This window comes from Delphinapterus leucas, chromosome 19 (genome assembly GCF_059928025.1).
Source record: "Delphinapterus leucas isolate spDelLeu-1000000601 "Yukka" chromosome 19, BTC_Dleu_Yukka2, whole genome shotgun sequence".
NCBI classification, from domain to species: Eukaryota; Metazoa; Chordata; class Mammalia; order Artiodactyla; family Monodontidae; genus Delphinapterus; species Delphinapterus leucas.
The window spans coordinates 62,508,993-62,525,119 of record NC_143147.1 but is presented as its reverse complement, the minus strand read 5'-3'; the positions used below and the strand labels follow the sequence as shown (position 1 = coordinate 62,525,119).

The 16,127-nt window shown below is 53.6% G+C and overlaps 1 protein-coding gene across 1 annotated transcript; it reads left to right on the top strand.

Annotated features, from left to right (window-relative positions):
- The first annotated feature begins 644 nt into the window (after positions 1 to 644).
- Positions 645 to 3,519, top strand: PRCD (photoreceptor disc component). Its single transcript, XM_022589911.2, has 3 exons — positions 645 to 792; positions 1,081 to 1,149; positions 3,183 to 3,519. Exons 1-3 carry the CDS (start codon positions 719 to 721, stop codon positions 3,202 to 3,204), a joined length of 165 nt encoding a protein of 54 aa, XP_022445619.1. The 5' UTR covers positions 645 to 718; the 3' UTR covers positions 3,205 to 3,519.
- The last annotated feature ends 12,608 nt before the right edge of the window (positions 3,520 to 16,127 follow it).

Sequence of the window (16,127 nt, the reverse complement as noted above, 5' to 3'; positions counted from 1 at the left end):
AGTGCACACTTAGATTCTGCCTTTTACTGAAGAAGGTATGTAATCACAAACATTTGGAAACGGCTGTCCAGAGTTTAGAAGTGAACCACTTAGCCAGCCCTTCACTCCCTGGCCTCCCTTGTCTTTCTGGCTTCATCATCTATATTCTTCCCCTGTCCTCCTCCCCTCCCGATGCCTCCCCTGTGACATCATGACTCCACCAATACTCAACTCCCAGTTGCCAGAACATGCCCTGTGCTTTCACGTCTGCAGCCCTGGCGGAGTCTTCTGTCTGTGGGCCCACCCTTCCTTGAGCTCCTGCAAATACAGATGAGCCCAGCTCCTCTCTGAAGATTCCCCTGACGCTTGCAACTCCCAGAGTGCTCTGTAGGCACCGTGAATAGCCTAAGTCTGTCTGTGGTGGTCATTTGTTTAACTTGCCAGTGCGTTTGTCTAGACTCTAAGTCCCTTGAGGGGCAGGCCCAGGGCTTACTTATACCTACATCCAGAACAGACTGAGGTCGATTTACCCTGCCACGGGGAGGGGGGACAACCGGGTCCAGTGAGGTCGATCAGTCTGCACAAGGTCGGGTCTGCTGACCCCACTAATCAGCTTGAGCCTCCTAATCCATCGCCCGCAGGAGCCTCAGGAAGGACCGCAGGGGCTTGGGAGAGCTGGCAGGGGCCATCTTGGCCTTCTCCTGCGGACGCGGTCTGGAGGGGATGGGGCAGCTGAGCCATGTGCACTACCCTCTTCCTGCTCAGCACCTTGGCCATGCTCTGGCGCCGCCGATTCGCCAACAGGGTCCAACCGTGAGAAACTGACTGGGCCACGGGCTGGGGTGGGGGAGAAACTACTGCGCTGGGTTACAGTCAAGCTGAAGGCGGGCGGGGGCTGCCTGGGCTCCAGGAAGGCTGGGAGGGACTTGCCAGGGAGCCCTGAGAGGTTCCCCCTCGAAGTAGGGGGAACTTGGAGCCCTTCAAAGATGCTGGCCACAGCCTCCGGTTCCAGAGCCCAATGTGGCTTAGGTCTTGCAGAGGAGCGGGGTCTGGGGTCTGGGTGCTGCCCACAGCTCTGCCTGCCTCTTTTCCCTCCCACAGAGAGCCCAGTGGAGTAGATGGGGCAGTTACGGGCAGCAGCTTGGAAACAGACCTCCAGTCCTCAGGCAGGTAAGGCAGAAGAGTCTAGGGTGGAGGAGGAAGGGTGTCGCTAAGGAGGCTGCCGCTGTCCCCTGTCCCTGCCCAGGCCCCGGGGGTGTTCGTGGGTATGTGTGTGTGTGTGCGTGCGTGCTCCACGCTGGCCCCTCACCCCAGCTACCCTGTTCACTGTATGCCTAGTGGGCAGGCCGAATGTCTGTTTTCTCCAGTTGGGAATGGGACTCTCAGCTTCTCCTCTGGACCAAAATTTCTCTGCCTTGCTTGTCCTAGTGCGGGGTGGTCCCCAGGGTCCCTTCTGTTGGAAGGTGCAGGGGGAGTGGAGAGAGGGATGAGGAAGAAGCAGCTCTGCGTTGCTTTGCTTGCCTTCCCTTCCCCCTCCCTCGCCCGCTGCCACCGCCCCCCCCGCCCCCCCCCCCCCCCCCCCAGCCTCGGCAGCAGCGGAGCTGCCTGAACCTCCAGCCGGATTCGCTGTCCAGTCCCCAATAGAAGGCGCAGGAGGAGCATGACATCATCAGCACTGAGTGCCATTGGCTGGGCAGTCCCTGCGGGCAGGACACTGTCTCCAGTGGCCAGAAAGTTAACTCTTCCCTATTCTGGAGCCATGTGGCCTTTACCAGGGGTGAAGATTGGGAAACTTCTGGACTTTTCCTTCTCCGCTGACTAGTGTCCTTTGATGATAGGGGCTCTATGCCCAAGAAGACACTGAAAAATCAGCAAATATTTCTGAAGAACCTACAGTTGGAAATGTTCATTTGTGCCTTTGGGCCCATCTAGTGTGGGGGACCTATCCGAAGAGTGATATTCTCTGCTGTGGAAGCATCTTCTAGCCCCCGGCACTGCTTCTCTCACTCCCCTGAAAGGAGGCTCAGACGGCTAAGACAGTGAGCATGCACGCTCGCCTGTGCACCCCACGTCTCTTCCAGGGTGTGGGCGATGTGCCTGCAGTGTGCCCCATAAATATGTCAAGGTTGGCAAGCCGAGAACTTGGGTCTTTCTCTGTGTCTCTGCTCTGACTTCTCAGTCCTTGGGTTCTCCCAGGTTTGGAATGTCAGAAGGCCCCCTGGGAAGCCCAGGGCCTGTGCAGGAAGCAGATTCATTTCTGTGACGCCCTTCCTCGATAGCTGGGCTAGCTGAGAGGGTCACAATAGTGCCTAATTACGACTACCGGTGAAATGGGCTGACACGTATAAAATGACGATCACTGGGCCCTCAAATGCTGACTGGTCCTCACTGTTGAGTTTGGGTCTGGAGCGGGGCAGCCTGAGTTTAAATCCTACCTCCGCTCTTACTGAGAGGCTGTGGGCAAATTATGTAATCTTTTTATTCATATGTAAACTGGGATTAATAACAGACTGGTTGTGAGGTTTCTGTGAGGTTTAAATGAGATAACCGTAGTAAAGCACTCAGCACAGAGTAACTGCTCAGTTAACGCCAGCTCTACTCTTGCTGTTATATGATCAGTGCTTTATTCTTCCTCAGGGGTTTCTCATACATTAACTCACTCGGAAGTCTCCATGGCCCCAAAGGTTTGGCAGTTCAGGTGTTTCTAGCTCTTGTCAATGATGCAAGAAGCTGAGGGGCAGGGAGACGTAAATGACTTACTCAACGTCGTCCACCCAATTTGTGGCTGATGTGGGACTGACAGGTCCCTGACTTCAGACAGTCCATCTCCTCGACTGAAATGCCCCTGGACCTCCTGTCAGGAGAGAAAAGGCCAAATCTGGGACCATCTGGCCGGGCCTGGTCTGCTGTGGCCTTGCCAGAAGGGAGCAGTTGCCTGTTAACTCCTTGGGACCCAGCTAACCGGCCTACCAACTAACCCCTCCTGCCGATGGTGGCTCCACGGAGGGCTGGCCCGGTGGGGCAGTAGACGTGAAAGTTCTGCTCTCCGGTTCCACAGTCATAAATTCCAATTGGCTTCTGGGGTGTTGCTGTTCCTCAATAGTGGGGTGAATTGCTAGGCTTGGGGGCAGGAGGAAGGGGAAGGCTGGAAGCGTGGGAGGGTCATCCTCCAGTCTTCTGACTCCGTGTTCTTTTCTGTTTAGAGAGAAAGAACCGCTGAAGTAAGCCCTCGCCTCTTCAGGAGGAGCTCAGCGCCAGGGCCTGGGATCAGCTGGCAGGTAGGGCAGGGGCTGCAGCCTGGAGGAGAGAGGGCAGGGCTGGGGACAAGAAAGGAAGAATACAGAGCACGCAAGGCCTGGCCATGTGGGAGCAGAGCAGGCTGTCTTCAGCTCTGTGGTCACGATGGAGGTTAAGGGTAGGAGGGTGGACTCCTTCCGTCGGCTCCTACCTTGAGCCTGTTATGTTCCAGGCCACAGGGCAAGGGTTAGTTTTAAGAGAACTACGTGTGATCTCAACAGCATTTTCTAGGCCTGGGGATGGTGGTCCTGCTGGGGGCCTGAGGGCTGTCTAGAGGACTTCGCAGGGAGAGGCAGTGCTCTGGGATGCCCACTCTGAAATACAAGGGCCCGCTCTGGGGTGGGAGAGAGAGCCGACCCGGCTTGGTTTTCTCTTTCAGCTCACGTCCTGGTGTGCCCCCCACCCCCGAAGGACACCGTGGTGGAAGGAGCTGCAGGAGGGAGACTAGGGAAAGCAGCCGTTGAGAAGGTAGACTCCCCTTTTCGGCCCCCAGACCCACCAGTCTGCGCTTCCCCCGAGGCCCTGGCTCTGGGGCTTCTGAAGCTGGGCCTGGCCGGGCAGGCGGGAGGGGCAGAGATGCTCAAGCTCTGGGACGGGCTCCCTTCCTCTGAGGAGGCCCAGAGAGAGGGACTCAGTGGGGTCCCCCCATTTAACTCGGGGGCAACCCCTGCCGCCCGGGGCTAGAGGAGGGAACAAGTGGGGGGCAAGGAGACTCCAGAACTGAGGGACAGAGATGGTTCACATTCACAAAGGAAGGGCTGCCCTCTCACCCTCCTCTGAACCCCCACAACAACCCACAGAGGCTGGTCATGTTATTGTCCACGGTTTAGAAATGAGGAAACTCACAGAGAGCTTTGCTAATTTGCCCAGCGTCACCCAGCTAGTAAGTGGAGGACCCCAGGCTGACATGCAGGTTGCAGAGCCCATGCTCTTCACGCCCACAGCGCAGGCCTCCCTGAAGCCGCCTGGAAATCTGCAGCTGCTCAGTGGAAGAAGCGGTTTTACTGGCCTGGCCGCCCATCTTTGGCAGCTCAGCTTGTCCAGGGCTGTGTGGTGTCACTTTGCAATGGTGGCACTCACTTCCTATGACATTTGCCTCTCCCTGGTCCCCAGAGTCACCCTGCCACTGGCTGCTCTGCTGAAATGATCAATAGGAAATGCCGTTCGGATCTGTGACATGTCTGCCTACAGCTGGATGGAAGCAACTCACAGCTTGTCCTCGGAGTGTGTCTTCTGTGTGTGTGTGTGTGTGTGTGTGTGTGTGCACGCGTGCCCATGTCCCAAATGGGCAGTAGCATGTGGGAAGGGAAAAAGCATGACGCTTGCTTCCGTCAATCTGCTGACGGCTCAGTAACGGCGGTGGCCTCCTTTGCCCCCAGCTGCTCTGCCCTTTCTCTCTCTTTACCATCCTGCCTGATCCTGAGCAGAGAGAAAAGCAGATTTCCGCTTCTGCTCCCCGCGGTCCAGGCGCAGACCCTGCAGGCAGCTGCTGCCAAATGCCTTGCAGCCATTCGTCTTCCAAAGCCCCCCCCAGACTCCCCCCACGTGCATCTCACCTCCCCATCCAGCCCCCATTGCCCATCTAGCAACGAGGTCTCTGCCCGGCTGGGCCCCGCCCCTGACTTTCAGGAAAGAGGAGCTGGGGGAGTTCTCTAGACAGCAGGAAAAGGTGAGGTGCAGCCGACTGGACTCGGGGAACCCACTCTGAAGTGATGCGGAGTTGGGGGAGCTGCTGCAGGGAGCCTGGCGGTTCTGTGGGAGCCTCACAAAGTAGGGCAGGGCGGAGGCAGGGAAGGGTCTCACCAAGGGAAGGAGCTGCGCCCTTGACGTGGGCCACGAGTTCGTGACCACTTCTCTCAGCTCCCATCAGCACGTCTTTCTCCCTGGGAGGCATCAGCCTTCCTGGTGACAGGACTCTCAGGCTGAGGGCCAGAGCGCACTGTTCTGGGACCCAGTCTGTACTCCCTGATCCTATCTATGCATCCATTCTCTAATCTATTTGCCATATTCCTGTCACTTCATCCTTGCCTCCGCTCTCTGCCATTTTCAAGTTGCCTGTCTCCTTCCACTGGGCTGAGGAATTGTCAGACCAAGGTCGCCTAGCGGCACCGGGGCTGGCTCACGGCCCAGATGCACATCCACAAAGTGACACCCCTTTGCAGCCCTGTTCTAAGAGCCTGCTCAGGAGATGAAGGCTCCTCTGGGGACTGGTTCCAGATGGAAGGAGGGAAAGCAAGAGGAAGGGGCTGCTGGAGGTGGGGGGATGTGAATGCCTGGGCTTGGAGGCTGCCCAGGCCCTGGCAGCCGGGGTGCCATGTGGGCTGGGCGGGAGGGGCTCTCTCCCCCAGGGAGCAGGCTGGCTTCGGTGGGAGCAGGTTGTGTTTACACCTTCCCCACACGCCCGGCCCACGCTCGCCTCTTCTCCTCAGGGCTCTCCCACCCCTGGGCTCTCTGCACAGTCTGCACATTGGCAGCTTCTACTGCAGAGTTGCCACCCTCGGCCTAGAGAGCCTCTACGGGAGGCTGCCCGGGACCGAGGCGCCCCTTCCTCGGCCCACCATCTCCTGTCACAGCAGCTGGTAGGAAGCCCATGCTGGGGGTGGACCCAATGTTCCCAAAAGGCTGAGTCCTTCTCCCCTCCCATTTCCTTGGAAAGAGCCGCTGCTTGGAAATGGGAGCAGGAAAGTTCAGGGGCTTGGTAGACTGACCATAACAGGAGGGGGGGATTAAGGGCAACTCGAGAGACAGAGCTGGGTCACTCCTGGTCCGGGGTGTGGGCTGTTATGAAATAATGATAAAGGATCTAAGAGGGAGGAGCCCAGAGTCAGAGCACCGGGTTGAAATCTTGACGCCGCCACCACTTCCTACCTCTGTGGCCTTGGGTAGGTTACTGAACGTCTCTGTGCCTCAGTTTCCTCATCTATGAGACGGAGATAACAGTAAACCTTCTTACAGGATTATTGTAGTGTTAAATTAGATAATGCGTGTCAAGGGCTTACCATGTTTAGTGAGTGTTCAATATATGTAAGCTAGTGTGATTGTGTTTATAAACTGTCAATTACTGAACAGTTAGTCATTTCAGAACAGTTAGTAGGTTCAGAACAGCTAGAGTCCCTCACCCCCTCCCCACAGCCCTTCCTGGCCTGTCTTTCCACATACACACCAGCTGGGCAACGGGCAACTCTGAAACAAATGAGAGGACAGCAGAGGGTGGAACTTCTGGGTGGGGGCCACCTAGTAAGACCCAGCACCCAGTGAGATGGTACCAGAGTGCACCGCTGTTGCTTCTCGGTATCTGGAACCCTGTCCCAACCTCCAGTGGGAGGGTCCTGGCCTGGATACCTTCCCCGCAACGGGCTCTGCTTCTCCGAATGAATCTCAGCTCCCAGAGAAGACAGGAGGTGGTTGTCCTGATTCTTTTCCATCCTCCGTCTGAATGCTAATCTCCCTACTGATGGGAGCCTGAGTGACAGGGAAAAGGCTGCTCGGAGCTGCAGGGTGGCCGAGGGCAGCAGCCGGGAGCGAGCGGGGAGGTGCTGTCTGCTACTTCTGTGGCTGCAGCTCAGGGCCGCTGCCAGTCCCTCCCGGAGGTTGGGACACGACCAGAGAGCTAATGAGGTGCCAGGGGTGAGGCGGGGGAGCAAGGGAAGCAGCTACCACAGCTGCCTGGCATCACCCTAGGGTGCAGATGCAACCGGGGAGAGTACCCGCCCATCCCAAACGTGTGACCGAGTGTCTACAGGCAGGATAGTCCTGGGCAGGGGCAGAGAGCACAGGCCCCGGTCCTAGACTAGGGGGGCACGGCGCCTATTGGAGGCTGGCACAATGGCACAGCACAGCAGCAGGGGGCCCGACTGGTTCCCCCAGGCTCCCAGGGCCCCTCTGCAGGGCCCTCACTGTTAGGAAGAAGCCCAAGACCTTGAGATAGAGGCAGTAATGCTCCTCTGTGCGCCTCAAAAGGAGAGTAGCCAAGTGGCTCATATTAAGGTTTACTTGAATATCATGATGCTGTCACGACTCATGTTATTGATACTGGCTAATAGGTCTCAGACACTTACTCCGTGCTGGGCGCTGTACCAAGAGCTTTATTCATAAGCATTGTCTCACTTATGAGGCAGGAACTGCTGTTAACCTCATTTACCCAATACGGAAAGTGAGGTTCACAGAACTCACTCAAGGTCACTCGCAGCTGGTGGCAAAGCCAGGACCTGTGCCCGGGCAACGTTGATGCCAAAGCTTGTGAGGCTGTCGGGGGAGGAAGGAACTGAGTCTAGAGCGGGGGCTGTGAGGAAAGCCCGGGGTGACCGTCCTCCAGGCACAAGGAATGAGAGCTACGGCCTCACCCCGGCAGTGCATTTGCAGGTGGGCCGGGCGGGGTTTGCCAGGGTGATTCACATGCTCTCTCTTCAGGAACCTGGGGTTCAAGGGCAGACCAGACTCTGGGTCCCGAAAGGCCAGTCCTTGTCTACCAGCTGAGGGGAAGGAGGAGAGCGGCCCCTCCAGGATCTGTCATCCCCTTCAGGGAGGAAGCAGTGGCCACCGGCAGGGATGACAGACGGCGAGGCCAGCACTGAGAGCCACTGCCATTGCCATTCTGCTACCTCCTTCAACCAGGGCAGAGCCCCTGGGAGGGAGACGATGGCAGCCAGCGGCCCAGCTGGAGGCGGAGCTAGAGGAGGGGGGAGCTGTTTGTTTTTGCAGGGGGAGGGCGCAGGGCATGTGGACCAAGGAGGTAGCTTCAAGAGGGATCCGCGGACAAACTGGAAACAAGTCCTGGAACTTTAGAACTGCAGACCCTCTCTGTGGGATGCACATGCCCCCTAGTGGGGACTAAGCCTAGAGGGTGGAGAGAAAATTAAAAGAGTTACTGATGACCATGACCTACGAGCCTGGGTAGAAATGGCCAATCCTATCCTTCTGTGAACACACACACGCCCACATAACATCACACGCAGAAGCCAGCTAAACTAAGTATTAGAGGAAACTCTTCCATTTATTCACTTGCTCCTATCTAACAAGCACGTATTGGGAGCCTACAATGTACAAATCCTGTGTGAGGTGCTGGGAATGAGACAGCGATAAGAGGCAGTGCCTGCCCTGCTGGTTAGTACAAGACCAAGATCCTGGCCTGGGAGGTCCAGTTCTGCCAGCCCAGCCACTGCCTGGTCACTTGACCTTTCCTTCTCTGGACCTCAATCTCCCCATTTAATAGGCATGTGTTGAACCCAGGCGGCTTGGCGCTGGGGACGTAAAGGACTAATGACCATCCTCAGGAAAAGAACTGTCTACTAAGATGCAGGGGATGGACCAGATGACCTCTGGGGGCTCCACAGCTTCTTCCAATCAAAAGAGACTCTGGGGCTTCCCTGGTGGCGCAGTGGTTGAGAGTCCGCCTGCCGATGCAGGGGACGCGGGTTCGTGCCCCGGTCCGGAAAGATCCCACATGCCGCGGAGCGGCTGGGCCCGTGAGCCATGGCTGCTGAGCCTGTGCGTCCGGAGCCTGTGCTCTGCAACGGGAGAGGCCACAAGAGTGAGAGGCCCGCGTACCGCAAAAAAAAAAAAAAGAGAGAGAGACTCTGGTGGACTGTGTCTGGAGGTGCTAACAAGGGCTCGCTCACTCAACAGACATTCATGGAGTGTCTGTGTGCCAGGCACTGTGGATGCAGAAATGAATTAAGACTTCCTGCCACAAACAACCAGAAAACTGAGCAAAATATAAGAAACAGACACTTGACAATGCACAGCACACAGGATGGTGACCTCATGCTTGCCTCAGCGTCTGCCTCAGACAGTTCCCTGCCTGCGGCGTGGGGAGGGCAGACCATGCAGACCACGGTGGTCTCACTAGGATGAGGAGACATGATGAGAGTTCAAGACGGTGCTGGGTGGGGGGCTTTCCAAAGGACATACATACAGATCAATGAGATCCAAAGACAGGGCAAAGGTGATTCAGTGGAGAAAGGAAAATCCTTTCAATAGAACACAGAAAGCACTAACCATAAAAGCGAAATGGATAAACTGGACTTGATCAAAACTGGAAAGACTGGGAGATAATATCTCCCAAGCAAGTATCTGAGAAAGGACCTGTATCCAGAATATATAAAGAACTTTCACAACTCAATAAGAAGATAGGCCAATACAAAAAGGGAGGGTTTTAACAGACACTTCACAAAAAAGTATACATAGGGCCAACAAACACACAGAAAGATGTTCAGCGTGATAGTCAACGGGGAAATGCACGTTAAAACCACAATGAGATATGACACACCTACCAGAATGGCTTAAAGACCGACCATAACAGGTGTTGGTAAGGGTGTGGAGCAAGTGTAACTCTGTAATATGTTGCTGGGGGAGTGTAAGCGTCACAAAGCACTTGGGAAACCCGTTTGACAGTTTCCCCTGCATTTATCTAAGAGAGATGAAAACTTATGTCCACAAAAAGGTTTGTACAAAAACGTTCATTGCAGCTTTATTCATCATAGCTCCAAACTGGAAACAGCCCAAAGGTCCACCAACATGCACGGGAATAACAATGTTGTGGTATATTCATACAATGGAATGATATTCAGTAATTAAAAAGGAAATGAACTACTGATCTAAGCCACAACACGGGTAATTGAGAGAAGCCAGACACAGAAGAGTACCTACGGTATGACTCCATTTATATGAAATTCTGGAACAGGGAAAACTAATCACCAGTGACAGAAAGCAGACCAGTGGTTGTCTGGGGCCGGGGTTGTATGGAGACTTGACTGTAAAAGGGTGTGAAGGGGATCTCCGGGCGATGAAAATGTTCTAAATTGTGATGGGGTCGTGGCTGCATAGGTGTATTCCTTATTGGACTACTGCACTGTACATTTTAAATGGATGCATTTTATTGTATGTAAATTACACCTCAAAAAAGATGACTTAAAGAGTTTCAAAAAAAAAAAACCCAAAAAAAACAACAACGAAGACTTGACTCTTGCCTTGCTGTCTAGTAGAAAAGCCAGACACGAAAACAAATAATCGTAAAACAGTGAGTATTAAAAGAAGTATGTATGTTCCCATAATAAGAGTGCCGCTTACTGAGTGCTTCCCCCGTGCCCGGGCGTGCTAGATACTTTGCGTGCACAATGCTAAGACCGTCGTGTGGGGTTTGGGAGAGCCTCTGCCTCCGCCTGTTGCAGATAAAGAACCTTAGAGAGAGGTGAAGTCCTCTGCTTGGGGTTACTCAGCTCGAATCAGCAGAGCGTGTGCTAAACCAGCCTGCTGTGGACGCTGAGGAAAGAGCTAGGGGACTGCTTGAGCACCTCAGGTAAGATTTCTCAAGGGGGTACTGAAGCATGAGTTGGGATTTGCTACGCAGAGGGAAGGATGAAGGGAAGGAAATGTCAACGCAAAGGAAACAAACAGCATGAGCAAAGGTGCTGCAGCAGTTGTGAGAAGGCAGGGTTTCTGGGAAGGAGAGATGTGTCCAGAAAACAGCAGAAGAGGTCAATGAGATATTACTTAGTCTTCAAATTCAGTTATTTTTTTAAAAACCCATTAAGTAATAATTTTATGAGAGGCAACAGATCCTCCGAGCAGGCGAGTGAAATGTGTGCTATTGGTCAACGCAGGAAAGAATCCACCGCAACCCAAGGTCATCCATTCTCAATAATTAGGGTTCCTGTTGTTCTGTTTCTTCTCCTCCAGGAAGTTAAAGCTATGTTCAATGGTCCCAGACTTCTGCTGAACAGGATTTGTGGCCCTCTTTCACAGTCCTGAGAAATTGAAGGGAAAAACATCCTCTATGCTTTTATGATGGGCTTTCTACCTGGGTGAATTAAAATCACCAGAGTTAACAAAACATGATCCACTGTCATAGCGTATTTTTCCAGGAAATCCAGCACAGCAGTTAAGACCATAGGTTTGGAGGCTAGATTGAGCTCTCAGGGCCCCTACTTACTAATGACTTTCATCTTTCTGCACTTTGGCTGCAAAATGGGAGGATAATGACAGGGCAGTTGTGAGAGTCAAATGAGATAGCAAAGTGCAGGTGCTTAGAATCATCAAGTTTTTACATTAAATATGGGCAGCTTGTTGTATGTCACTCAGATCTCAATAAAGTGGTTTTTTAAAAAAGGTGTTTAGAGCAGTGCCTGGCATGGAGTCAACACTAGACACCAGCTGTTATTTTTTTTCAGGTTGGTAATTTGAGTGTGTCAGTTTGTCTTTATTTTACCACGACCCATCCTTCCAGAGAATAATCATTAAAAAAAAATTATTTTGGAAAATGTCGATCATATCATGTAGGATGATTTTGATTTTTTTTTTTTCTTTTTTTGGCTGAGTTGGGTCTTTGTTGCTGCGTGCGGCTTTCTCTAGTTGCAGCGAGCAGGGGCTACTCTTTGTTGCGGTGTGCGGGCTTCTCATTGTGATGGCTTCTCTTGTTGCGGAGCACGGGCTCTAGGCGCACGGGCTTCAGTAGTTGTGGCACGCGGGCTCAGCAGTTGTGGCGCACAGGCTTAGTTGCTCCGCGGCATGTGGGATCTTCCCGGACCAGGTCTCGAACCCCTGTCCCCTGCACTGGCAGGCGGATTCTTTTTTTTTTTTTTTGGCGGTACGCGGGCCTCTCACTGTTGTGGCCTCTCCTGCTGCGGAGCACAGGCTCCAGACGCACAGGCTCAGCGGCCATGGCTCACGGGCCTAGCCGCTCCGCAGCATGTGGGATCTTCCCGGACCATGGCACGAACCCGTGTTCCCTGCATCGGCAGGCGGACTCTCAACCACTGCGCCACCAGGGGAGCCCTGGCAGGCGGATTCTTAACCTCTGTGCCACCAGGGAAGCCCAGGATGATTCTGGTTCTAACAGAACACCCAACTTGAGACGGCTTAAACAACACGGTGGTTTCTTTCTTAAATCTCACACTCTGTATTTCACTGAACCTAAGATGCCATTGCTCAAAAGATGCCTCCCACATTCAGAAATACTAACATGTAAAAATACGTGTCTCTGAATCAAACAAAAGGTCTGAAGGCAGGGGGTTTGGGGACTGGTTTCTCCAGCAGTTCAAAAGCATCTTCAAGGGTTCATGCTCTTTTCTCCTCTCTGCCACCACAGACCTTCCGCTCTTGCTGGGAAACGGGCGTCACGGATACAAGATGGCTTCAGTGCTCTCAGGCATCTCCTCACGATGTCCCAAAGCCGGAAGAGAGGCTACTGTTTTTAAAAACTAGTAAACGTTCCCAAACCTGGCAGAACTGCGCCGCAGACCCTTTCCTGAAACAATTCCTGGCAAAGGGAATAGCTTTCTATGGCCGAGATGCACTCCTTTGGGCAGGGCAGGGGCTTGCCCAGTAGCTCTGCTGTTTGTAAGACAGAGGAAGGACAGCTGCAGGACTAGGAGTGCCTGCCATACGGGTGAACTTCCCGGGATATCACTGGTGCATCTGCTCCCAGTTAAGCAGCCAGCTGCTTGGGATATACCTACCCTCCTCATGCTTTTACTAATAAAATTAAAGATTCCTTTCCAGGTTAAGAAGTTCACCTCAATATTTAAAGACTCTGTTTTCTATATGTGGGTTTCGGATACCATGTCTTAAATCCTAGCAGTGACTGGAACTCAGTGAGCTGACCGCCTGAGCACAGCAGGCCAGCCGACCAGATTTCCCCTTTGCACTCAGAGTCGAGGTCCCTTGAACGGCCCTGGGGACTCTTGCCCTGTTCAGCTTGTGATCTACTTCTGTCACTTATCACTAGACTGTGTGACTCTTTCTGTGTAATAAATAGAGGTCTACACCGGCCTTGAATAATGTAAAACTCAAACGTCCTAGACCTCACCAGCAACGAGTGCAAATGAAGTCACACTGGCCTTAGCATTTCCGTCTCAACAGCTCTGAGCCCTTGCCAGCTCATTCAGGAATTCTGGTGCATTCTTTGAAGTCTTTCTCAGTTATTTCTGGATTGCCTAAGCAGTGCACCTGACGTGTGCTCAGACACAAGGCCTCTCATTGCATTTTGCTCCGGCCGCTTGGCCACAGCCCAGCAGCCCAGTGACACTGCCATCCGCCGTGAGCCTGCTGCTGTTCCACCAAGTGCCCTGTCAGGTGTGAAAGCTACACTGTGGCCTCTGGCACAGTGGCCCTTCTCGAGCTGCGACAAATGGCCCTCACTGCACACTGGGTGGCAACTAGTCTGGGACCCAAAACAGACCTGCCAGGGCCCAGAGCCTCTGCCTTTCACTGATCAGCTCCTGCAGGCTCTCACCCTCACTCTTCCTGCCAGAAAGTGGCTCGAAACAGTGCAACAAGGTGCCCATCATTCTCCCCCAGTTTCCTCCCTAACCACCCATGCAAACACACAAAATCCCTCTTCCTTCCCCTTCCCCCCAAACCAAAACCCCTTATATATAAGATCCATTTATATATATACACACACGGTGCAGTATAACTTTGTGGTAAAAGCACAGACTCTACAGGCTGGGATCAAACCCTGACACCACCAGTTACTAGTTGTGTGAACTGGGGCAAGTTACATCATCTCTCAATGCTCCTGTTTCCTCATCTGTAAAAAGGGGGTAGTGATAATGCACTGCCCTGTGCAGTGGTGAGGATTAAACGAATTAATATCCGTAAAGTACTCAAGGAGTGAGTGGCACACAGTAAGTGCTATGAAGTGTTAGCTATCATCGTTGTTTTGCCTGCAGATCACCTGCCTGCACACAAGCAGCTTTTGGCAAATTCCGCACTTAGGGTCTGAGATGAAAGGAATTTAGTTTGCAGGGAGAGACCCCATTCTTTCTTTCGGTATTACACAAAATAATCTGTCTTCAAGGGTAAGATAGAGAAACGTAAGGGCCAATTTCACACGATAGAAGCTATTGCTAAGTTAATGATTATATTTGTGAAGTACTTACTGTGAGCAGAGGCAGTGGAATACCAACTAGGCCTGTGAGGAAATTAAAAAGAAAAAACAAATTAAAATAGACTTCTGCCTTGAAGAGCTCACAATCCAATTGAGGGAGGCAAACATTAACAAATGTGGTAACTTGAAAATACGTACCCACAGTGTATTACCATATACAGAACAATTTAATCCAGACTAAATGCCACTGAGATCATTGCTGAGGGCTGATGAGCATGGGGAGAAGGTAATACAGAAAAGGCTTCGTGGTCTTGCAAGTTTAAACCAATTTCCAAATAGGTGTAAATTCTGGCTCTGACTCTAGTTGTTGTTTTGCCCTTTTGTTATTTCAAAAATGAACCGGGGTGATTACCTGAAAATCAACACTCAGGAGTAGCAGAGGGCATTACACTATTCTCAGTTCTTTTCGTAATTTGATTATTTTTCCTTGTCGGAATTAAAGCCACGCCCCGGCGGGGCGGCGGGGCGGCGGGACCTGAGGCGCGGGCTTACCCTGAAGCCCCCGGGTTCAGGGTAATTTAGAGCCCGGCCCAGCCCGTCGCTCTCGGGCGCCCTCTGCCGGCCGCGCCCGTGCCCCACTGCTCTCGCCCCAACTAAGAGCAACTGAGCGGGACGTCGAACAATTCCCCGGGAATCTCCCTCCTCTTCGCTAACGCGGCCAACCACCCGAGGCGAACTCGCCCCGCCCCAAATAAAATCCGCAGAGCAATTAAGAACGAAATCCGGCAGGGCCTCAGTTCCCTCAACCGTTCCTCTCGTGAAGTCCCCTCGAGTTTTCTGAGACCTCCACCGCCCACCCAGTCTCGGCCAGGGACACCCTGTTCACTCAATAGATAAATGACTTTGTGGACGAGGCGACAGTCCACCTTCGTTTTCTAACGGCCGTGGTTCTATACAGAGCAGGCCTCTCACCCCGGGCTCTCTACTGTCCCTGGCGGCGGCCACCGTCTAATCCCGGGTCCAGAGCCGCGCTGTGGACGCGGCTGCCCCGCAGCGGCGGCTGTTTGCACTACATTTCCCATCAGCCTTTTCTCAACAGCGCGAGAGTTCCGGCGAGACTGCCGCGAAGACTTGCGCGCAGGCGCGGCCCTTCTCTCTTTTCGGCGTCGATCTCGTGGCGGGAAGTGCTGGCGGCCCCAGGCTGGTCCGAGCTAGGCCGGCAACCTCGGACCTTTGGCGGCGGTAAGGCTGCGGATGTGGGAAAACGGTGTCTTTCTTGACACGGCGCTAGCACACTTGGCTGCCCCCTCCTTGAAGGAGAAATAGTGACTCTTAACCCTGGTCTCCCCCCCCAGTAGGGTGGTTGGGAGGATTCGCTGAGATAACTGGGAAAACGCTTTCCAAAGGGCGCGAGTGTTCATTAGTGAGTGGGGAGAGCCCAAGCCCACCTTGGCGTCGGAGCGGCCCTCCTGGGGGAGAGCGGCCCTTCCGTATTGTGCAACCTCCGCGCCCCCCTCCCCGGCCTCGCAGTCACCCATGTGCTGAGCTCGCAGCCCCGCGGCCTTGGCAGGTCCCCAGGTCTTTACACGGGGCAGGCGGACAGGGACGGTTCTCAGTTCACTTCAGGGGTGTTAGCGGCTGAATACTTCGCTTCCTCCTCGAGTGCCTTGAGGACGGCCCCAGTCAGTTTTTATGTAACTCCACAGATGGTAACTTGGGGGATGGTGGCCTTTGGAAAGCCGTAGGCCGTAGTTTTACATCGACCCTTAACACGCTCATGTTTTCGTTCCCCACAGGCCTTTGTTTGGCAACTGCAGAGACGGTGAGAAGCCGACGTGCACGTTGAAGCTTAAAACAAGCGAATGGAACCCTGAAATGAGTAAGAATGGATGCAGGTAAGACCTGGGGGGGGGCACCAGAAGTGAGAAAGGGGAGATGGTGTGAAGGCCTACCACATACCGTCCCTTCACACTCTGTTCTCAATTCTGAAGTTTGGCTCTGTGAATCCGGGTTGGCACAGAGG